This window comes from Miniopterus natalensis, chromosome 7, assembly GCF_054644295.1.
Source record: "Miniopterus natalensis isolate mMinNat1 chromosome 7, mMinNat1.hap1, whole genome shotgun sequence".
Taxonomy (NCBI): domain Eukaryota; kingdom Metazoa; phylum Chordata; class Mammalia; order Chiroptera; family Miniopteridae; genus Miniopterus; species Miniopterus natalensis.
Window position 1 is genome coordinate 34,384,719 of NC_142087.1, and position 23,862 is coordinate 34,408,580.

General features: G+C 55.9%; 1 protein-coding gene across 5 annotated transcripts in view; it reads right to left on the minus strand.

The window, feature by feature from the left end:
- ZNF516 (zinc finger protein 516) overlaps positions 1-23,862 on the minus strand; it is a 70,818-nt gene that overhangs the window by 13,948 nt on the left and 33,008 nt on the right. For all 5 annotated transcript variants that reach the window (XM_087818911.1, XM_087818914.1, XM_087818913.1 and 2 more), the window contains exons 2-3: positions 21,400-23,261; positions 664-2,088 (exon numbers count right to left, since the gene is read on the minus strand). In XM_087818911.1, the coding sequence (XP_087675037.1) occupies positions 664-2,088; positions 21,400-23,107 (3,133 nt within the window). In that variant the 5' untranslated portion in view covers positions 23,108-23,261. The remainder of the gene's footprint in view (positions 1-663; positions 2,089-21,399; positions 23,262-23,862) is intronic.

The window sequence follows — 23,862 nt, forward strand, 5'->3', positions numbered from 1 at the left end:
GCTACAAAGGAGAGAATGCGCGCGCGTGAGTCAGTTTACCCCTACACCTCGCGTTAACATCTCAGGAACTGTGCTCTGAATATTTTTCAGGTCTTTTTTGCTGCTCATTATTATTAAATACGTACAGGGAGTCTCCACGGGCCCTAAGGTCAGTGACAGCAGCAAAGTGAAAAGGAGAGTTGTGAGAATGACAGAGTTTAAAAAAAAAAATTGCAAAGTATGACAGAAGCTAATTTTCCAGAGTAGTGGGAATAAGGAAAGGTTAAAGCAGGGAATCATCGGGATTGGGAACAGATTAAATCACATTATTTCTATCGGGAAACAATGTTTCGTTTTTCTAACAAGCGATTCTTGAACAGCCTTGGGGAACAAATTAGGTTGGAGAACCGAGGTTCCACTGTGCACATAGAAAAATAACACTTAACAAGGGACAATGAGCCTCTATCAAAACTTTAAAATAACAAGAGAAATGTCCTCCATGCCACCTGTTGCCTGCTCTTGCCAACCGCAGCCTGGAGGAGGAGGGGCTGGATTACGGGCCAGCGAGGGTGCAGGGAGGGCAGCCCCGGGGTGCAGGGTAGGTGCCCAGTCAGCAGGCGGCGCTCCCAGCGGGACTCCGGGGCCAGCCGGGGCTGCAGCGGGCAGGAGGGACGCACAGCTTACCTCTGTGCTCGGGCGCAGGGCCGCTGGCTCCCCAGCTCTGGTACAGGCTGGCCAGGTCCTTTGGAATGTACGTCTTAAAGATATTGAGGATGTCCAGGCGCTTCTCGTGGCCCTCGGACGCCGGCTCCTGCTTGACAGCCTGCGTGGCGGGCTGGGCCTGCAGGGCTGCATTCCCCCTGGGTCCCTGGCTGGCCTTGGAGGGGGGCTCTCGGGGAGGGAGCGGGGAACCCCTGTCCCCTCTCACCTGCGTCTGACCCTGAGGCTGAGGGCTCAGTCTGGCTCTCGGCGGGTCCGGGGCACTGTGCTTATTTGGAGGGCCCAGGCCGGTCCCCGCCAGGGGGATGACATGCTTGTCCTCCAGCCTGCTGGTGGCCGAGGACTGGGAGCCCGCCCGGGCAATGACAGTGGGCGTGGGGGTGGCACTTCTGCTGAAGCCACCACTGGCCATGGGCCCCGGTCTGGGGCTGGCCTCCTGCTTGGGCCTGGGGAGGGGTGGCTGGGCCAGGGCTCCATGCTGCTCAGGGCCATGGCCGGACTTGGTCTGCCGAGGCCCCTCGGAGCCAGCCGCCCAGAGCGCGCAGGGGCCCCCAGAATGGCCCTCCCTGCTCTTAGACGTGCCTGTGGCCTTCGTGGTCCCACCCAGGGGCGAGGAGCTTCCTTTGGGCCCCGGCACCCCACCGGGTACCTGGGTGCGCGTGAACCTCGAGATGGGCAGAGGCTGGCAGTCTTTGCCCCCAAGGGCAGGCGGGGGGCCCGTGCGTCCACTCCGGACAAGGAAAACCAAGTTGTTCCTGATGCTCCTGTGACCGTTGGGCTGCGTCCACTGGGGGGCCACGGAGCTGCAGCTGACGCGGTGCCACAGCCGCTTGTGCATCCACAGCACCTCGGGGTAGTAGGTCTTGTGGCTGCAGTAGGGACAGGGGTGCACAGCCAGCGCAGCCTGCAGCGAGGAGGCCAGCTCCTTGTGGCGGGGGTCGTCCCGGGTCGAGCGCTCGCTGAGGTCCAGGGGGATCAGGTCCGGGGCCAGTGCCCTTTTGCTCCCCCCAGGAGGCTCCTTGTGCAAATCACAGGGCTTCTCTTTGGGGCGGCTGGCGGGGCTCTCGGGAGGGAGCTGCAGGGCTGCTCCTTCCGGAAAAGTCCGACCGGCATTCGAAGGGAAGTCCACAGTGTCCCTGGTGCCGGGGGCCTCCTGCCTGGGGTGACACGCTGGCATCTTCAAGTCCACAGAAAACTGCGGCGGCTCTGGTCTCCTGGAAGCGGCTCTGCCGTGGTCCTCGCGGGCGCACACGGAGGCTGCGGTTTCCGCGCGGGGCCCGCCGGCGTCCTGCTCTGACGGGTCACGTCCGAGGCCGAGACGCTGGTCTCCGTTGGAGAGCACAGCCGAAGCCACATCTCCGGAAAAGCAGCGGCCGTGTGGCTTTGCCCCTGAGGATCAAAGGTAAAACATGAAGTTACCATTTCTCATCAGAAAAGAACAAGGGGCAGAAGCGGCACCCCAGGTGCTGGGCATGGAGAGGGCGCCGGGCTGGCGGCAGAGCCCGAGACTGGCCAGCTGCTCACGGAGCTCTGGGAGGGGCTGGGCCCCTCCAGGGCTGCCACGTCCAGGCGGCTGCCCCGGTTACAAACGCGATGGAAGCTTCCTGCGCGGGGAAGCAAAGGCCACGCTGACCACCACGCCTCCCGCTGGCGGCATCTGGAAATTCCCCTCCCGGACATAAGGGAATCAGCCTGGACCCAGGCAAACTTGCTATCTGCCATAGTGACACACAGGGCCGCCCCGGGAAAGCGTGCTCCCCAGGGACCTAGGTCAGGGGCTCGAGGTCCCTGAGGCTCCAGCAGACAAGGACGCCCGGTGCTCCCAGACCAGGCACCACCGCCGCCACAGCGAAACTAACAGCATGGTCTCCTCCACTCCCAGCAAAGGACAGCTGTGATCTCCACAAGAACAGAAGAAACAAAACAAAACTGCTTCTCATAACTCAGGATCGACAGTTCAGTCCCACAGTCACCAAAGTTTCTCTTGAAGAGTGTGTGAAAAGCCCCGTCACTTATAACACAAGCAATGCCAACGACAAAGGTAAGGAGAATAAAGTCTCAGCGATGAGGAAACAGAGCTCTCTGGCCTACGTAACACAGACAAGACTATGTACAAGCAACACAAGCAACGTGAACTGTAAGAGCAGCAACGGCGTCTAAGTTGTAAGAAAAACGACAGGACCAAATCACAGTCATCCGACGTCAAAATGTTTACACACGAACAGATACTTTGTTCCCTAAGTTGTTCTTGCTAATTTTTCTCTATGATCAAACACAGTAGGCACGTTTCCACTTTAACTAATTAACACATTAATGTAACTTGGAAAACATAGTTACAGTTACGTTAACAGAAACAGACATCTCTCAGCAGCTTAGGGGTCATATTTTGATTTCTCAAGAAAAAGGTTACAAATTAAATACTGGGTTTCTGACTAAACAAAGTAACCACGTTACACAAGAAAATCTAGAGTTTAAAATCTGGGAAAGGATTTTTTCAAAAGCTTTCCTATTCACAGGGATTAGAGAATCAACATCTTTAAAGGTCACACAAACACCCAGTTCCACCCACAGGCTTCAGTTCCCGAGCAGCAGTCCGCCCGCCACGGTCGAGGGGCCTCGAGTAGCTAACTGCTTCCTCCCGAGCATCACCAGGCTGCTGGGCTGCTTCAAATCTAGCCCTTGCTGGAGGGGGGACTCGCGTCCATTTTAAATATCACCGTGTGTCTCTTACATCTTCTTTTGCCCCCAAAATCTAACAGCAAACTGGAACTTGGCCATTTGGGGAAAAACGCAAATACAAAAAGAAAAGGAAATCAAACAAAACTTTACAAGCCCTGCTTTTAATCAACGAGCATTTCCGTCTCACACAGGTAAAAAGAGATCGAACCTTACAAAGAACAGTCCAAGCAACTGCTGAAAAGAAGGGAGCGAAGGGTGAGAAGGGCAGGGGAGGGGGGCACACGGGCCTGTTTCCCACCCTCCTCCGATCACCCGTCTCCCTGAGGAACGGGAGTCGCTCACCCAGCGTTACAGAGAAGTCACTTCACTTAAACCGCCTACTTTCTCCTTCGCAAGGAGTGTTTTCAGAGATCAGGGGCCAAGAAAGACTTAAGAGGAGCAACACTGTGGGTCTCCATCCTGACGACGACCACACACACAACAGAGCCTCCTGTGGCTTCAAAGTTTTTCTGCTGCTTAATCAATCATCCAAAAATGCAAAACCCAAATTCTGTGCATTGACATGGAAATTAGAAAGATCCCTATAAAAAAAAAAAAAACACACAACACACCGAGATGATTTACTAGTAGAGTCTCTGGGTTTAAAGTCAGGCACGTGTCTGACTTGCAGAACAAAGGCCATTTCACAGGAACTGGCCTCTGCTTGGTGCGGAACCAGCGGCCTGAGCCCAGCAGCGGCGCCCGCGCCATGCTCGGCCTCTGCCGCTAGGTGGCGCCTGCCCACAACATATAACCCGCTCTGGCTGCTCCGGGGGAGATCCCCAGATTCCAGGAAGGGGATGGAGGCGGCTGTTTCTGAACAACAGGTATTTATTAGCGAAAGACTGGCACCAAGAACTTGCTTTAAGACCCATGGGTACAATCGTATTTTGTGCATATTTCTTTGGAAACACGGCTTCAGACCACACATCATCCTCGTGAGGACGCATCGGGGCATGGCCAGTCCCGGCTCAGCATCCGGGTACCTGCGGGTTACGGAGCTGCCAGGCAGAGCAGTGGCCGCGGGCCTGGAGGCCAGGTCGGCCGCCGTGTGTCCGGCTAGTGACCTTGTCCACACCAGAGGGTTGGGCACAGGGATCTTACAGCTTTTTATGGGTGTAAACATATAAATGAGTATAATTTATGTATATTTTCTGTCTGTCCAACATGACAAGTTCAAACTATTATATAAATGTTAAATCTCAAAAGTTCCACTTAGTGAAAAGAAGTGCTTTATGTTACTTAATCACTTAAGCAACTTCCTAAACCCCATCAACTAAATGTTTCTGTAACCTCAGGCAGGCTGCCTGAGCCCTCCCCATGCTGACGTAGGACTGAAATCACAATGTCCTTAGTTCAATGAAAAAAAAGAGCAGAAAACCACACATATATGCATCGTTTTGTGAACGAGAGTCTCCATCCCTTAGTTTGATTCTCTCCTTTTTATCTAAAGAGGAGATGAACGTGCCCCTTCATTGTACCTTCAGTTTTGCTCCTAATTTACAGCCCACCTTCAGCTTGTGCCATTTTTTAAGTCAAGACAAAAGATCATCGAGGCCACACCGCCCCCTGGAGGACACACGCCGCCCGGAGGCCCGGCGTTTCTGGAAATCCCCGGGCAGACGCGGGTTTCTCAATCTCCGAGTTATTTTGAGAACTTGCAAAATCTGATTTCTGTGATTGTTTTCCAGGAGGCCTTGGCTAAGCGGGAGCCCCGAGTCTATGAATTAGAGGTTTGCAATGCTCCGCGCAGGGTTTTCCAGCAAATCCTATTAGCTGGGCTGAAAAGGAAGCGCCCTCAGCCTGTCCCCGGCCCCGCCACGGGCTGGGCCTCCCCTCCGGGGCTGAGACGGCCCTGCAGCCACTGGCCAGCCCGAAATAACTCAGGACAGGCGCCATCTGGGGCAGAGGTGAGGGCACCGGGGCCAGGAAACGGCAGGTCACCCGCTGCGCGCTCAGCCGACACCCCACAGCCCTTCTCCAGTCAAGAACGTGAGCGAGTCTGAGGAGCGACGAAGGAAGCGGGCATCTGAGGCCTGACTGAGGGGCGATTTCTAGACAGCGAGGAGAGCAGAGCCTGGGCGCACACATGTGCGCATGTATGTGCATGTAAGCGTGTGTGCATGTGTATACACGTGTGTGCATGCATGCATGGGAGGTGACGGTGGCCACCGGGGGGGCAGCTCTGAGGACACATTTTAAGGGCAAAAGTGACACCTCAGCCCCCTCTTCTACTTGCTAAGGATGCCATCTCGGTTGACACTAATTAAATTATTGGCTCTTTAAATAAAACCTTTCCAGTCCCGGCAACGCCTCCTGCTGATTCATTTGTGAGCAAAGCAGGGGGAGCTGTCCTCGCAGGGGGAGACGGGCGCTAATCAAGTAACCGGGAGCAAAGTGGCCTCTCAGAGACGGAGCAGCAGGCCGGGCGCCTGCCAGGACCTCAGCTCCGCCTGCCCCGTGGTCCGCGCCCAGGGCACCTCCTGTTCCCAGGGCCCCGTGGGCTCTCTGCTCTCCCTGGGCACCCAGGTGAGGGGACGGTGCCTTCAGGGACGAGAACCAGGCTCCTCCCCATCACACGGCGAGGTCACTAAGGCAAGGAGCAAAATGCGTAATTGCAAAACGGGAGGCGACTGGAAAAGCTGCTACCACTCCGCTCCCTGAACTCAGCCACTTAGTGAGTTTATCTTAGATTGTGTCTTCTCTCCAACGGAGGGGACGCCTTGACGAGGCTGCTGCATTTCTGTCGCCCGTCAGCGATGACCCACGTTTCCCACACAGTGCTGGCAGCTCGCAACGGTGTCGGGTCTGCCGGCCGTGGCGGCCAAGCTGCAGCCACAGGGCCGAGAGCCAGAACCACACTGAAAACACTGTTCACGACGTTAGTGATCCGCACTGCTGCTGAGTCACCCCGTCACCGCCTGGACTCACCGGCCACGCTCACCGGCCACGCTCACCGGCCACGCCTACACCAGCAGCAACACAGCCCATTCACTCTGCGTGTGCCTGTCTTCACACGTACAGACACACGTGCACACACAGTCCCGCATGTGCCATCTCAATGCAGTCACACAGAAGTCACATGTGCACACATGCAGTGCACACACAGTCATGCACACACATACCATTTCCCACAAGAGAGCTGCAAGGATGGGCCAGGAGGACCTCGGGGGTCAGTACTGTCCAGCCAGAAAATTACACACATGACCCCGAGTCCTGAGAACGTGGCTCACTTTCCCACAGCCGGACAATTACAAAGTCCAGAATGTCAACCAAAGGAATACACTGTTCTCTAGAAGGAGAAAGTGTGTGCATGTTGTGTTTACGTTAAAGCTATTTTTAAAAGCTGGGGGCATCCGTTCATGCCCTTAGAAACTTACAAGTGACAAATCTCAGGAGCCAGCAGGAGCCGGGCCACAGAAACAGGAGGGCCCCATCTTTTCCTGCACTCACAGATTCCTATCGACTTTACGACTATATAACACACCCCAAATCTACACTGGTAGCTACAAAAAATGAAACAGTTATATTTTTAGAATCTGGGAAAATTATATTAGTCACACACAATAACATGTCTTCAAAACCACAGCTCGGCCGCCGAGGATGCAGATGGGGCCAGCAGCTCCCTGCACGCGGCGGGCGGCTCCTCTTGGCCACACCCCGCGGGCTCCCCCCGTGTCCTGGGGCCCACACGGAGCCCAGCCCCGGGCAGGAACCACACAGGTCTGCTCACTGGTGCCCTGGGCACCAGGGCGAGGACCGAGGCCCTCACGCCGCAAAGCTGATGGGGAATTTCAAAGGCACGAGTGATGAGACGCAGCTATGTGAGCCCACGTGTCCCCGTGCCGGTCACTTAGCTCTGAGGCAGCAACACCAGCCCGGCTCCAGCGTGGGCACCTAGCTACGTCCACTACACGCCCACTCCCACCACCCAGACCCTTCTCTGCACCATCACCCTAGACAGCAGCCAGTAGGTTTCATCGCCAAGGAACTACCCCTGGAGTCGGCCAAGGTAAGGGGGAAGCAGGGTCCCATCTGCCCACCTGTCACATCCGTGGGGCAGGTCCCCAGCTCTGGGTCCCATGGTTTCTGAAGCGGAGGCCGGGACCCAGGCTCGGGACCCAACCGCCGTGGAAGGAAGAGTCTGCCAGGCTCCTGCGCCGGGGGAGAGGCTCCTCTCGCACCCACTGTGGGAGACTACGCGTCTCCCTCACCCCACAGAGAAGGGGGGCGAGCCCGTCCCGAGGACAGAGTTCATTTCAGGGCGCCTGCCTCCACTCAGGCCCCACACTCCGCTCCACACAGGGCGAGGGCTGAGCCCTTCCCAAAGGGCTTCCCTGAAAGTTCTCCACCCCAAAGGGGAGCCGCTTTAGTCGCCGCAGTTCCAACCACCATTAACTCCCTCTGCGCCGAGTCCGACCCTGGCAGCGCCACCTTCACTCGCGGGAAACTCCCGGCTCACTCAGCCGGCCAGCAGCCCGGCCTGCAAAACCCACACATCCGAATAAAAGTCGATTCCAGCCCAGCCGTGGACTCGCTAAGGCTCAGGGGAGGGGAAGACTCGGAAAGAGCGACTTTACCTTAGGAAGGAAACCACTGTGCGGCACACACTTTATAAATAAAGGCTGCAGAGCCGACAGGCACTCGGTGCCCCTGGGGGAGCCCGGCCCACAGGAAGGTCTCTGTGTCACACCCGAGAACTGTCACACGCAGGCCGCTCTTTTAGGCGAAGCTGGTGACACTCCCCAAATCCACCTCCATGTAGCGATGTGTCCTCGGGCACAGCCGGGGGGGGGGGACACACGTGCTTTCCCCAACGTCAAAAGTTGTGAGTTTTTGCATTAATGACCCCAAGACAAGAACCCCAAGTTATCCAAACCTACTGCTTTGGGCTTTCAACCAGGTCTTTGATCCAGTTCCAAATCCTAAAACTTGACAGGAGCCCAGAGGCCAGATCAGGACACTGCGGGTTCCAGGAGCAGACACCAGCAGGCCCTACAACGCGGGGCACCTGGGCTGCGCCCGCAGCGCCTGGGAGGCCGCCTTCCCAAGCGCCCCCAAGCACCGCCGCTCAGCTGGGCCCCCCGAGACCGAGGCTGCAGGTCTCACATGAAGGAAGACTCCGAGTCCCGGGCACTGGCTGTGTGTGCACACGGTTCCCTCCTCAAACACGGCCTCTGTCCCGGCTGATTCCAGGTAAAAGAACTTACACTCCCTCACTTTCCACCCTCTCCTCCAAATTAAAGGGGGGGCGGGTCATCCCCAGTTACAGCTGTTAGTAATCAAACCAGGAGGGAAGGCAGGGGCACTGAGCTGTTCCAATGCTTGGCTGACGTAGCCCAAGAGACCTTCATACACAACCTGGAGAACACGGGCCCGGCCGCCTGGATACTGAGACATAAACAGGTTTCCAGGACGCCCCTCGGCTGCGGCCATTTGACGGCTGCCAGGACTCTGGGACAAGACCTGGCAGCCCTCTTGGGAGCTGCTTTGAACCCCGAGGCGTCCACTTGTAACAACCACGGATGGTTCATCCGGTCCCAGGTCCCCGACTTCAAAGGCAGGCTCTGGTCCCCGCCCGGCCGAGACGGGAGCCCAGCTCCACGGCTTCCCTCTCCCTGCCGCCCGGCGCTCAGCCTTCTCTTAACCCAGGACGACTGGAAGGCAAATCCCGAAGGTCGACTCTGGAACCTGGAGACACTTTCAGAATCTGAAAACTGCACGACCTTCTGTCTCGATCAAGGGCATTTGCAAGAAGAGCACCAATTTCGGGAACAGATGCTTTGTTAAAATATGCAAATCGGGGCAAGATCCAAGGACAACTTTTTTACTACTTGCACCTATTGCACTGAGTAATCCTCCATAAAATACTGTCTGGGAATTTACAGCTGGTAAATCCTTGCTACTTAAAGCCAAGAAGTAATAAAACCGGAAAGGATTTTCCCCCCCACCCTTTTTTGCTGTAATTAATTATATTAACTTGGCGGCTTTCAATTAGAGAAACTACCTCACTGGAGATTTTATTATTCCTAAAAACAGAAACACACACAGTTCCTTTTATGGAATTACTGCTGCGTGAGGTTCTGCGTAGATTTAGGAATTCCTGACACTTACGTTCATCGTCCCAACCTATGAAGAATGGTATTTACACAGGCAAAGAAGAGAAACACGAATCCCAGTTTAGCGCGGCTGGCAGGGGTTCCTCAGCCAAGCGCCGCTGTGAACTTTCAAAGTCAAAGGATAAGCAGGTTGTTGGTGAAATAAGTGTGTCAATAGTCTTGTTTTTAATTTCTCTTTCCCAGTGTTTGTGGAGTCTCCAAGGTGCTGTATCACTGGGGACAACACTGTTTACGACAGTAAGTCGCCCAGATCACTGCCCGAAATACACGGGCCCTAAGATACCAAAAAAAAAAAAAAAAAGTATAAAGACTATTTCTTGGCTTAGCCCTGCACGTGACAGAAGAATTAAGGTAGAAACAGTCCTCTAGCAATAACTGCACTTTGATGTAATCATCCTCCCCGTCCCCCCGGAAACCTCCAGGACGGGAGAGCCCACAGGGCGCGTTTCCGCCGACGCTCGCCCCCGGGACCGACAGCCGCCGGCCCGAAACGCCGCTGGGGCCGCGAGGCGCCCCGAGACCTACCTGGGCGGGGGCGGAGCGGCCTCCCCGCCGCTCGCAGGTGAAGCCGACACCGGCAACTGACTCACCGAGACATCTCCGAGGAGCACCGGCTTCCAGAACCTTCAGCTCAATCACAGACCAACCCCCTCCAACGAACTTGAGGTCTGCATGCTGTCAGGTCGGAGGAACGGGAGGAGCCCCGTTTTGGGGGGGCTGGTCCGTCTGCGAGGTGGAATCCACGACTAAGAAACCGGTAATTCTCCAGCGGTTCACACACAGGACACAGATGCCCAAGAGAAAGGGGATTTGCCATGGACTTTTTTTCACACATATTCGCTTAGCAGTTTTTTAAGCCAAAACTAAGGAAAGGCAGGCCATCCGCAGGCAAAACCAATCGAGTACAAGAATAAATGTGGCCACTGGTTTCCTTGACAGCTTTGGGGCAGGGGAGCGAGTCCTAGACCGGTTATTTGCTACTATCTGTGAAAACCTCGGCCACAGGTCGATCATGCGCCCCTGAGATATTTCTCTGCATCTGGGCAGCCTGTGCGTCAAGTGCGATTCCTGGGGCTTTTTTGACTCTGGATTAAGGAGCAAGGTCCACGCATGTGACAGTTTCAGTGGTTGGGATTGGAGTCTTATTTGCACCCTAACTCTTACCAGACTCGGGGGGGCGGGTGTCTGCCAATGTCCCAAACATCAGGGAGAAGCTGCGTCCCCTACGCTACACCAGGGCCACTGGCATCCACCACGGAGCGGAACCAACATAAGGAGCCTCCACTCAGAAACAGCACCTGCAAAACTCCAAACAAGACCCAAACTTGCCAACATCACCCCCCCGGTAACTCAAGTACCCACCCGACACCACACACAGTTGTTACGATATTATATTCCCTATGCTGAACTTTACGTCCCTGGGAATATTCCAAAACTAGTATAAAATAGTACTGAATGTCAACTGTAGTTGGAAAGTAAAATTTAAAAGTTTAAAAAATAAAATCAGTTGAAATGATCGCATGTAGCCATTTCAAGCATCAGAACCAATACAACAGGCCCTGGCTGGTGTGGCTCCGCGGGCTGGGCACTGCCCTGTACTCGGAGAGGCTGCTGATTACATTAGGTCGCTGGTCGGGGCACACGCCCAGGCTGTGGGCTCCATCCCCAGCAGGGCGCATACAGGAGGCAGCCAATCGATGTTTTGCTTTCACATCAGTTTTTCTCTCCCCCTCCCTTCCTCTCTAAAAATCAATTTAAAATTTTTTAAAAAACTGACACAATGACTACATCCACTTACAAAGTTTAAGTTACTCATTAAAACTTCTGAAAACATTTTTTAAAGAGCTTTCCCCTCCGGTGACTGCCGTCTGTGCCCAGAGGCCGCCCCACAGCATCATCTCCAGGACCTGTGTTCCGAGACGGAAGGGAAGCCTCCGGGTCAAGGTCTCGGTCCGCGCAGCGCTGGATCTCACTGATACACTGTATACACTGTGTCAGAAACGCTGAGCTACTTTCTAGCTGAGCAAACAGACTAAAGATACTGTTTTACTCTCCTGAACCTTTTTTTCCGTAGCACTGATGCTCAACAGGGCCTTTACCTGGGCTCCAAGTTTTAGCAAATAAAACTAGAAAGAGAGCAAACTCCAAAGCTCCCCCCCTTCCTCCTCAGCCAGCTGTCCTGGGACGCTCGCAGTGAGGGAGCCAGCGGAGACACGCCCCAGAGAAAAGGCGGCCGAGTGACCCGAGTTCCAGATACGCGACAGGTGATTCTGGGACATAAGTATGTCTCAAATATTACATGGGACATACTTATACTAAGAAACAGGATTCACTGCTTACCTGACATGCGTAGTTAACGGGTGTTCTGTATTTTTATTTACTAAATCTGGCAACTCTAACTTGTTCTCGCCTAAAACAAATATTTGAATGAATTACTTCAAACAAAGGAGCAGAGAGTGACAAGTTCACCCTGGGACAAGGCAAAGGGACTAGGATGACAGTGGCAGTTCAGGTGACCCTTCCTGGTGCCCCTGGGTCCAGGGGCCTCCGTCTGGGACTCTGTCTCTGGCCTCGGGACAGACGGCAGGGAGGCCAAGACCAGGTCATCTCCACTGTGGACACGCCCAGCTGGCTCACAGGTGTGACACAGCTCCGGGAACTTCTACAAACATCTACAGCAATGCCCCCAAATACCAGATCTTAAATTCAAAGAAAAAGAAACTTCACTTAAGAAAAATATGAGCCCGGCCGGGCGTGGCTCAGCGGTTGAGCGTCGACCTAGGATCCAGGCGATCGGGGTTCGATTCCCGGTCAGGGCACATGCCCGGGTTGTGGGCTCGATCAATGACTCTCTCATCATTGATGCTTCTCTCTCTCCCTCTCCCTCTCCTTCCTCTCTCTGAAATCAATAAAGATATATTTAAAAAAAAAAAAAAGAAAACTATCATGAAATTCTGCCCCGGGATGGACAGGCAGAGCTGCCTGGGTGGCTCTCTCTCTTCCTAACTAACTTCAAGCACATGCCTTTCGGCCGCTGGGGCTCCTGAACAATCTCAGGAATCCGATTCTGGGTGCTGTGTGGGCCGTCACCGTGGAAACTGCAGACTCTTCCTCCCGGCCCAGCACAACCTGTCCAGAGACAGCCTGTTCAGTCTCCAAAATTCCCGAGTCAGGGCCCCAGGGCTGCTTCCCTCACCCCAACACTCAGGGACTGTAAGTCACCTTTGGGTGACACATTTAGCTGCACTTGGGAGGATATGGCTGATCTTCTCCATCCGTCGAGGTTTTAAGGGTTTGTGCCGTGTTTTCAACCTCCACGTCTCTGCCCCAAATGTCGTGTTTGAAAAAATGGTGCCCAGGAACATTTCTTAAAAATGAAAATTTTCAATCTATACCACTGCTAGCCTAATACCAAAATAATCTGTTTAAATTACATCTCACGAGTCATGCAGTAACAATTTTTTTAATATGTCCTTATTGATTTCAGAGAGAGGGAGGGAGGGAGGGAGGGAGGGAGGGAGGGAGGGAGGGAGGGAGGGAGGGAGACATCAATGATGAGAGTCACTGATCGGCTGCCTCCTGCACGCCCCTGACTGGGGATCGAGCCCACAACCCAAGCATGTGCCCTGACCGGGAATCGAACTGACCTCCTGGTTGACAGGTCGACACACAACCACCCAGCCACACTGGCCGGGCGCAGTCGTCATTTCTTAACCAATAACATCATAGGTGAGTTTTCAAATCAAGGGAGCTGTGGAAACTGCACATCCCACGGGACGCCTGACCGTCGTTTCAGTGTCAGACGACCTCTCCAGTGGCCAGTCTGGTGACTGGACTGTTCCGATCACGCTAATTCTGGGCTCGATCGCAGGGTAACGACCTGGGGGCGGCGGGGGGGAGATTCTCCAGCAGGTTCCAGGTATCAGTCACCTGGGGAACCTTCCCGAGGACCGCCAAGTCTTCAGGGATCCCACCGAGTTATCGTTTAAAATGATAACCAGTCGGGTTTTTAGATGCAAACAGCAACCGGTGTACATCTGGGAAGCAGCCTGGTCACCGAGCTGAAGGCTGCATTCCTCAGCCGGAGAGGGAGCGCGAGTAACACTCCGACCCGCACTTAGGGGAACATACTTGGCAGCGAGCAGTTACCCAGACGTCTAGCCTGTGAGGACTTCCCCCAAAACCAACGGCCGCCTGTGCGACCCACCAGGCGACGGGCGGCCTGAGCGGCCACCATGGGCTGACCTGCACTCAGAACCTGGCAGCAGCGGGACTCTGACCTTCCAACCGTTAACCACGAGAAGAACACCCCTGGCCTCCTTACTGCCAGTAAAATCTGAATCTAAAGCCAATCATTTAATATGCAGCGATTATGCAAATTGTATGTAAATACTGGATCCTGTGACAGGCTACAGAGGTTTCCTGAAAAACTGGCCTCAGGTTCCCTCCAGCACATAGGACATTAAGAACCAAAAATAAGAAAAAAATAACCCTTAACTTACAAATGAAAAATTTAAAACATGCCAGAGATGCACACACAACAAAAACACTGAGCTAATAAAACCTAAGTGCTTGAAGAATCTGAACTTACTAAATAATTCAGAGCCCCCGGGGACAGGCCAACCAAGGTGGATGCAAATGAGACAGCAGCCCGCTGAGCAGAGAGCCTGGCACCCCAGGCACCAGGCTCCCCGCTCCTGAGAGGCTGCGCCAGCACGGGCAGGGGGCTCCTTCGGAGCTCCTGGGCATGACCCTGCGCCCTCCACTAGCAGGGGGCTCAGCCCTGGAAGGCACAGGAGGGCCTGCTTCTCCCAAAGCCTGGGAACCCGGGGTGGGGCCGCAGGTCACACGGGCCAGCAGCTCTGGAGGGGTCTCTGGAACTTCTCCCCACTGCAGGGAGGGCCTCCCTCTGGGAAGGACAGCCAGTGGGCCTAGGCCCTCCAGACACTGAGCCCCCAGACACCCCTCGCCCACCACAGGCACCAGCCCTAGTGTCCCAGCCTGTTCTGAGCGCCACACCAGGCACCACATGGATTGGGAATGAGGGACACCTTCTCCCATGTTCCATGGGCACTATGCTCAGTAGGGGTCAGGTGGGCACCGCCAAGCCCAGAGCCCCCCACTTCCACTACCTTCCCGCATGGCTCAGGAAGAGGCCCTGGACATAGACTCCAAGTCGGGGCACCAACCAGGATGCGTGGAGTCAGAAGCTGCGGGGAGAAAAGCACCTTCCCTGATGGAGCCTGACCACCCACCAGAGCTGCTAAAGAAGCGATGAAGCCCCGCCCATCCCAGGAGGCCGGTCACGTGCTGCCCAGTCACGTGGCACTTTCAACGTCAAAGCTACACACCTGCACAGGGTTTGCCTTACACACAGTAAACCCTCAACGCTGGGACCTCGACTTAACAGACTTCAAATTTAATGGACAAAATTTTTGGTCCATTTGTCATATGTGAAAACACCCTGTTAATTTTTAAATGTTTTTAACCAAAATTTGTTTATAATTAACAAGTAATAATTTTTGTTATTAATTCACTGTCATCTTTAACAAGTTTTACAAATAGGCCACAGTAGGAAAAGACACTGTAGTAATTTTGCCGACATAAATAATCAAGTATCTACAATAGCCTACATGTTTAAATCCAAGAGTCACGGCTGGCAAACAAGGTTCAGCAAAGGGTTAGCACGTGATCACAACACATCACGTGCAGTCGCGTGTTGCCACGTGGCTGACTTTCTGCAGCAGTTGGAACAAGCTGGGGCAGAAGTTCCCACGTGCGCGAAGCCATGCCCCAGCCCTGGGCATTTGTTTACTCGCAGTGACTGGTGAACGCACAAATTTACTAGACCTGCTCAGTATCAATTTAAAATTACTGTGACGTAAAGAAAACCTTTCTGTGAAATTAAACTTTTCATATATACTTAAACTACACAAATGTGCCTATATAAGTAAAAACAGGTAATTTGTCAATTTTTTTAACATACACATTCGGAAAACCTACCTTATAACAGACTTTCAGCTTTAACTACAGCAGCTCACCCAAATTAGTCCATTACATCGAGGTTTTACTGCACTAAAGGGAACCACTGTTACTGTTACTGACTCGGCATCGCTACTGTTACTAGTCTTCACTACTGCTACTGATCAGGCATCGCTACTGTTACTGACTAGGTGTAGTTACTGTTACGGATGCTGTGGCCTCCAGAGAGCCAACAGAAACAACAACTGTACAAAGTCACCCTCCCGGAGGTAACACTAAGCTTCCGGGGTGAACCTAATCCAGCTGAGTTGGGCTGCCAGCCACTGTTCATATCATGAATACCACAGGGCCACAGACAAATCAGACTGACCCCTTCCCTCAACGTGATCACAATTCCACATGAGATGAGCAATGTCCTCACAGCACATGGCACAAGACAGATGCCTGGAAACTGCAACAGACATACATGTTCCAGGAACAGAGAGGTTGCTGCCTGGAAGCCACAGCGCCGGCTCCAGGGTGACAGGGCAGAGGAAGGACCAGCCAGGACGGTGGGAGGGGTGTCCAGTGTGTATGCCACTGAGACAGGACGCTCAGGCCACATGGAGGGCAAGGGGAGCACTCCTGATGGATGTTGGGGGACCGTGAAGGTGCAGCAGAGGAGATGGGTGGGGGTCAGGGCCCCGGCTGTGGGCCTAGAAGGCCCACATATGGAGCCAGAGCTCTCCCTCCTGTAACCTGACAGCGCCTGGGCTTCAACAATATGAGTGATGGCCTGAAGACGACGCAGCCAGATGTGCCACGTCCCAGGTAGAGGACCAGCCAGCATCTCAGGCAGGGCAGTGTTAGGAATACTGCTGACAGTGGCATGTGTCCAAGACAGCTCTGAGACAAGCACTGTCTTAGGGGCGATGCACCAGAGAGCCACAGGTGACCAGGTGTGACCCTGCTTCCACCACAGGGGGGGTGCCTTCCTCCTCTGGGGCTAACCCTCACCCCCTACACCCTGCTGGTTTAGCAGCCCATGGGTCAGAGGCGAGATCAGAGCACCTCTCTCTGCAGATGCTCCCTGACCTGGCGATCGCCCTTCCCGCATAAGGTCACCCCTCTAGGGACAGGGGCGAAAGACCCAAACTCAGCTGTTTCTATTCACTATTGATGGGCAATATCTACAGAGAGGAGTCCTGATGTTTCACGTCAGGAGCAACAGGTTCAAGTCAAGAGCTTGTTGTCAAAATAGCAAAAGTGACACTTAAACCACAGGGAAGGAGCCGAACATCACCCACAAGCAGATTGGGACGCCGAAGTCTCCTGGGCCAGGAGGACTGACGCAAAGGAACTCGGGAGGTGAGCGAAGGCGGGAAGTGGTCCCATCACGAGGCTCTGTGAACACAGCGCACGCGTCCTTACTGGGACCCAGGGCAACAGGGACCTGACCCGGGCGGGGCTGAGCCAGCCCGTGACCACGCGCCTCTACCCCCGAGTGCCAGCCTGGGATAGGAGCCCTTTCTCAGGCTGGGAACTGGGCCCTGTGGACCCAGTTCTGGCTCTAACTCTACCGTCAGAAAGAACTGTGTGTGTAGGACGCCAGGACGCCAGGCACACACGGGAACACGTTAACACCCACACCGTCACCATGGCAACTGGGCACTCACGGGGCTGAAGAACTTACTGAAGACACGCTGCAAAAAAACCACCATCTAGGCATCGAGCTCACGTGCCTCCCCCCAGCTACACTGTCCTCTGGGAACAGACACACCCCTCGGCTTCGGGCAGACTAAGATTTCTGTGCCTCAGTTTCCTCAATGATAAAGTGGGGGCATAATAAACAGCTGAGTTTACATCTCCCGCCTCAAAAATTCTGTGATTTTACATTGTGTCAAAAAAAAAAAAATCACAGGAGAGAGAGAATGAGCCTTTTGCCAGCACAGACGAGTTTGCCTCGCATGGTGTGTTTCACGGCACCGCGTGCGCAGATCCCATGCGTGTCTCCCGGCGAGGGAAGAAAACCCCAAAGCACGGTCTCCGGAGCCTGAGGCCTCTCACGAGATAATGAATCCACTCTGGCGTGGCGGGGACGGGACGGGTGGGGCGTGTGCTCGGGCACGATCGGCGCTGGAACCGGGACACAGTGGGACGCACTGTCCCCGTCGCTCAATATTCCTCGTAATTCAGAGCCTACGGCTGCGAAAGCGCCGCCTCAACAGTGGCCCTGGCCCGGGCGCGTGCGGCGGTGTCTGGTTGCTAAGACGCCGAGCAGACCGCGGGGCAGTCTGCACTCCCGGTCAAGTACGTCCGCGTGGTGGTTTCTCTCCCAAGGACAGTCTCTCCGTCGCTTCTCCGAGCGTGGAGGGCGGGGAGAGAGACACCCGTGTGGGAGACACGGCGACCGGCTGCCTCCCGCACTTGTCCCCACTGGGGCTGGGGCCGAGCCTGCGACGGAGGCACGTGCCCTTGGCCAGAACCGAACCGGGGGCCCTTCCGTCTGTGGGCTGACGCCAGCTGGGGCACCTGAGTGTTCTCCTTCAGGAGCTCTGCTGCATTTTATAAAGAGTAAGAATTAAATACGGGAGTTCTGGAGGGGGCGGCGGGCAGGGGACCAGGGAATGGCGCTCCCTGCAGCGACCCCGCCCCCCCCCCCCGCGTCCCGTCTCCCTCCCTGGCCGCCTGTCCATCTCTGCAACTCTCCTCCGGCTGCCCGGGTGCTGTGGCCCTCGTTCTAGGCTCTTCGGTCCGCTCGGTCGAGCCACCTTTTCTGTCATCTTGTTCGGTCAAAACACGGTCACCTACTTGCAGTTTCCTGCGACATCATCCAACACTCGGGGTGTGACTATCCATTAAGTGAGGGTGACTTTCCAAAGATAAAGAGGGGAGCTCCAGAGAGTATGGATCTGATGGGAAAGAAGGGGCTGGGCCAACAGGGAACAGTGCAAACAGGGCTAGTCACCTACGTTTCAGCAGAAACGATCTGAAAGCAAATTGTAGAGACCGGCCCCGGGGGTTTCGCTCTGAGACAGGCTTAAGCACCTGTGACGGTCCCAGCACCAGGAGGGGCCGTTGGAAGCCGCTCCTCGCGAAGGCACCGGCTCTAAGGACACGGGTACTACGAGGCAGATCCCTCCAGGCGAGTTCGGTGGAGCAACATCACCCCCAAGCCGTCCCCCGCTCCCTGGGCCTCTGACGTGAAGCAACGCTCCCGGTCCTGAGCGGTGGCCTCCAAGCCCGGACTCTGCCGTCTAGAACTGATTTTTGTGAATCCCGAAAGTATGCTTCCTACCCGGGCCGGTCATTTCTCAGGGGAGGGTTCGGGCTCAGCGACCCAGTTTAAAGTACCGAACCTCGTCAACAGCCGCGCTCTCCCTGTTAGAACTCAGGCGAGCGCGCGGGCCCAGCCTCAGGTGGGCCGAGAGCCACGTGACGGGGGGGGGGGGTCAGAGGGACGAGGCAGGAGCAACACTCAAATCCATTCCTGGATGTAAAAGAAAAATCTCTGGGTAAAACTACGGCACACGGGGGATGTGCCGGGAGGGCCCCAAAGATGAGAAGTTCAGTGTCAGCTCTGCCACCCCGGCTCACCGGGTTCACACCTGTGCTCTTGTCCCCCCGTTTCTATGTATTTGTTCTAACAATGACAACCGGCCATCCCAGCAAAGTTCTATGAGGATTTAAGTCACCTGGATGTTTAAAAAATCTAAGTAATCTTTTAGTAGCAGGAAAGAGGAGCATTTTCCGAAGTTATACAAATTTTTAAGAAAAGAAGGGCACACTACAGATCATAATGAGAACCCAAAATACCATCTCCTTTGCCCAAGGAGCTGCTGCAGAGGCCGAGCCGGCCCCGCGGGCGAGGGGCCGTGAGTGTTAACCACACAGCGCCCCGCTCTCTCCGTGAGGGGCGTCCGCGAGTCAGCGGCCCAGTGCTACCTACCGTCCACCACCAGGTCACTAGAGTTGAAAAGCTGTGGTTTTAGAGGAAAGATACTGCCTCTGGGGTTACAAAAAATGGCCCAAGCGGACCCACCCTGTTCTTTAACGTTCTATGCAACTGTTGTGCCATAAATTTCTTTCCAAGCCTCTCAATACACTACAGTATCCTGTTCATTCTGTCGTCAACATGTTACACACAACGGTCACCTGTAATCTCATTACAGGATCAGCTGAGGTATCAGATGTCTAAAACCTAGGTTACATACGGAGGAAATACACATTAAGAAGTAAATGATCGTCTTTAAAATTTAGTGAACTTGAGAAAGAGAGTAATTTCTAATTAATAGCGACAATAACTTGATCTTCCCAACATCTCGCCTCTAAAAGCACTCGAATCAGCCTGTGATGAATCATCTGACCGTCCTCTTAACAGATGGGGACCAGACCTAAGAGCTTTTCCAAGGATTAAAAATATCTGTCTTCAAAGTAAAAAATAAGATTTAGAACTAGCCTAATAGTTTACCCATGCTCCAAAAAGTAGTCATATTAGTGGAAAGTGACCAAGTAAAATTTCTAGCTGTGAAAATTTAAAAAGGGGAACACCAAAAATCAGAATGCCGCCCAGGGGTCGCAATCGGGTTCCCCAGGTTTTGCATGAGACACTGTTGGAAGAATCAGAAAAATAAAGCTCCGGGAACAAGCCCTGCCTGTCCAGAGAACCATGTGTTCCGCTCCCTCCCACCGGCTAGTGACTGAGCAACAATGGGAAACAGGGGCAATGCACAGTGTTATTCACTTACCTGCCTACACACTTATAAACGGCGTTTTCCTCCCTACAAAACACAGCCCTGCGGACGCCCCTGGGTCTCCGTCAGCCTGACCTTTCAGGTAGAGGCCACACCCATGAGCCAGTTTTCAGGGAGAAGAAAGCACCCTGGTTGGTGGGGAAAGTGACAAGTTCTGTAACTTGCAAGAATTACCCAAAACGCAAAACAATGAAGAGCGTATCAACATGTTTAAAATTTACACAAAGTAGGAAAATTATAAAAACAGAGGTGGCCGAGCCCCTTTAAACGTTTGCGCAGCTGCTGTGCGGAGTGATCCCGGTCAATTAGCTGTTGCGGAGCCGCAGGGGAGGCTGAGTCCAGGGAGATCAATTATAACTGTGCCCTCAGCTGAAGTCACTCTCGCTCGGCCGCCTGGAGCAGGGGAGGCGGGGCCGCGGGACGCTGAGCGCAAGCCTGCCTCCTGTGCCTGTGCTCGCGTGTGGCTCCTGCGCACACCGTGGTGAGGGAACCAGGTCTGGGACTGCAAAGGAAGAGACCTGCACGTCCCCGGGGGTGTCTATCGGGTGTGGTCTGTCCACTGACTGATGCCCCAGCGAGACCATCAACTCAATGGGTCCAAGACCTTCGTTTCTGCAAACACATATGGGCAAGGAGCAAAAGGAGCCTGGAGGGAAGCAACAGGCACCCGTGTCTGCGCCGCCAGCCTGAGCTCAGGGCCACCCAGGCGCAGGCCCACCTGAGGCCAGGCTACCCGGGCACAAGGCGTTCTGGTACAGGACCTTGAACCACCTGGCTACGGGGCTGCTGAGCCTGAGACACCTGGGTTCAGAGCTACCCGAGCCCCAAATATCCTGGCATGGGTACCTGGGCACCAGGTCCACCTGGGCTCCTGGGCTACCTGAGCCTGAGCCAACTGGCTGCAGGGCTACTAGACCTGGGCTCAGAAATACCCTGGGAAGAACCACTGGGGCACAGGGCTACCTGGAGGCAAAACGCTGAGCCAGGCGCACCTGGGCTCAGGGATACCCAGGCGCGGGGCCACCTGGTGCAGGAAGCCTGAGCCCAGACTAGCGGGGCATGGGTTACCTGGGCGCCATGACTACCAGGGCCTCAGCCACCTAGGCGCCCACGGCCTGCAGCCCGCCCGCACAGGCGCACTTGCTCACCTGGGGCAGGGTCCGAGCTCTCCTCCCCGCTCTCGTCGGCACCCTCCTCGGCCAGGCCCGAGCCTGGGGAATCAGCGGCGGCGCAGGCCGAGCCGGGGCTGCTTGGCTGCGAGGCCGAGTCGCCCTCGCTGAGCGAGCCGCAGCGGGCGCGGGGCGCGCGGTCCCCGGGGCCGTCCTGGTCGCGGCGGGCGCGGCGGTGCACCCGGGAGTGCAGCACCATCTGGTGGTAGGTGCGGAAGATCTTGCCGCACTCGAAACACTCGGAGGACTTGCCCTGGCCGGCAGGGGCGGTGGCGCGGCGGCTGGGGCGCGAGGCTGACCGGGGGTCCAGGGACCCCGACACGGGGTCGCCGGGCCTCTTGCGCGGGGGGCCCTGCGCGCCGGGCTCCAGCTCCCGCTTGCGCTTCTCCTGGCTCACCAGGATGTACTCGCGCCGCTCCCTGTCAAAGGCCACATCCCCGGCCAGCGCCTCGTCCCAGGACCCGTACTTGAGGTACTCGGCCGGCTCGGCCACCTTGCCCCTGGTGGCCAGCTGCCAGGCCTGGTAGCTGTTGACCGGGTCCAGCTCGGCCACCCGCTGCCCAGGCTGTCCGTGGGCGGGAGCACCGGCCCCAGCGGGGCACAGGTTCAGGCACTGGAGGAAGAGCTGCTGGGGGTCCGCGGGGCCGAGCGCGTCCTCCTCGGCCTGGGCCCGCGTCCGGCCCGCCTCCACCCTGCGGTGGACGGCGTTGTGGGCGTTCAAGCTGTCCAGGTTTGTAAACAGGTTCCCGCACTTGGTGCAGACTTCGTAGAGGGCCAGGCCGGCCACGATCGCCTCCTCCTGCACCACGTTGTTGATGGTGGCGATGGGGTCCAGCTCGCTCCTGGGCCTGTTCTTGCTCGCCGCCTTGGGGCCGTGCGCCTTCATGTGGTTTTTCAGGAACCACGGCTCCTTGAACCGCCGGCCGCAGATGTGGCAGCCGTGGTCGAAGGAGCCCCGGTGCTTCTTCATGTGCGCCTTCAGGAACCAGGTCTGGCTGAAGGCCTGGCCGCACACCTCGCAGGGGAACTCGCCGGGCGGCAGCTCCGGCTTGCCGTTCTCCACGCAGGCCTCGCCGCCGGGCCCCTGCGCCGTGATGTGGTCCTTCTCGATGTGGCTCAGCAGGGACTCCTCCCGCAGCGTCACGTAGCTGCACAGGCGGCACTTGAAGGGCTTGTGGGCGCGGTGCACGTGCCGCTCCAGGTCCTTCTTGCGCTCGAACCTGCTCTTGCAGAAGGAGCACCGCGCCCCGGCCCTGCCCTCCTCGGCGCACGGGGCGCCCTCCGCCTCCTTCCTGCTGCTCCTCAGCAGGATCTTGCCGCCGTCCAGCTGCGTGGTGGCGCCGTTGAGGATCTGGTTGCAAGCCGAGGTGCTCTTGGTGGGGCTGGTGCAGCCGTCGAGGCCCTCGGACACGCGCGTCTCGCCGGCCTCGGACTCGTGGCCCTGGATCAGAGTCCCTGTGCGGTGGCTGCGGATGTGGATCTTGAGGTTGCCCTTCTGGGAGGCCCGGTGGTCGCAGTAGGGGCACTTGTAGGGCTTCTCGCCCGTGTGCTTGCGCATGTGCTGAGACAGGGAGCTCTGGAAGGGGAAGCTCTTGCCGCAGATGCAGCAGCTGTGGCTCAGGGCCTTGTCCCCGGCCACCTCGGGGCCCCTCCGCAGGTCCATCTCGGCCTCCCGGCTGCGATCCATCTCGGGGACACGGGCTCTGGGTCAGGCGGGCCGGCCGGACGAGGTCTTATCTCTCCATGTTCAGAGGAGTCGCCTGCTCCCCGGCTGCGGAGACGCGCCTGCCGCCGCGACGTGCATGTCCTACCTGGAGCGCATGGCGGAGGGCAGCGGGCACCTGGAACAGAGAGACCGGACAGGAGCTTAGGGAGGTCTGCACGGGACGTGGGCCCATCACATCCACCACCGGTGATCCGCAGGGTCCTCCTTACAAACACCGATCCCGTCCAAACTGAAACTGGCACCGACCAAAATTCAGAGAGGCACACGCAGCTCCTTTCCTTTCGAAGATCAACAAGCAATTAATTACGGATAATCGTGTTAATTAAAATAAGCCAAGGTAAATGACTGGCACTAAGATAATTTTTATCAGAAAGAATCTTTAAGGGAAGACAGGTGAGAGTTCGTGGGCATGAGACAGCTTCAAGAGCTGGAGAGGTGGAAATGGGCAGCAGAGAGAAAGGAGGGGGGCCGATGGCAGGGGCGGGAGGCAGAGCTCCTGCTGAGCCCCAGGCGGTGCAGCTGTGACACACCTACAGACGTGTGCAGGTGGTAAGAAAAGGAGTCTTCAGTTAAGAACTTGGATGACTTAGTAAAACTGCAGAAAGGGGACCCCCAGCTGCCTCAAGATCTGGGCCCTGAACGGGTGTGCGTGGCCAGGAGACCAGCTCCAGAGCAACGTTCAGTCCTCTCGGCCTCTTAAAGCCCAAACTCTGTCC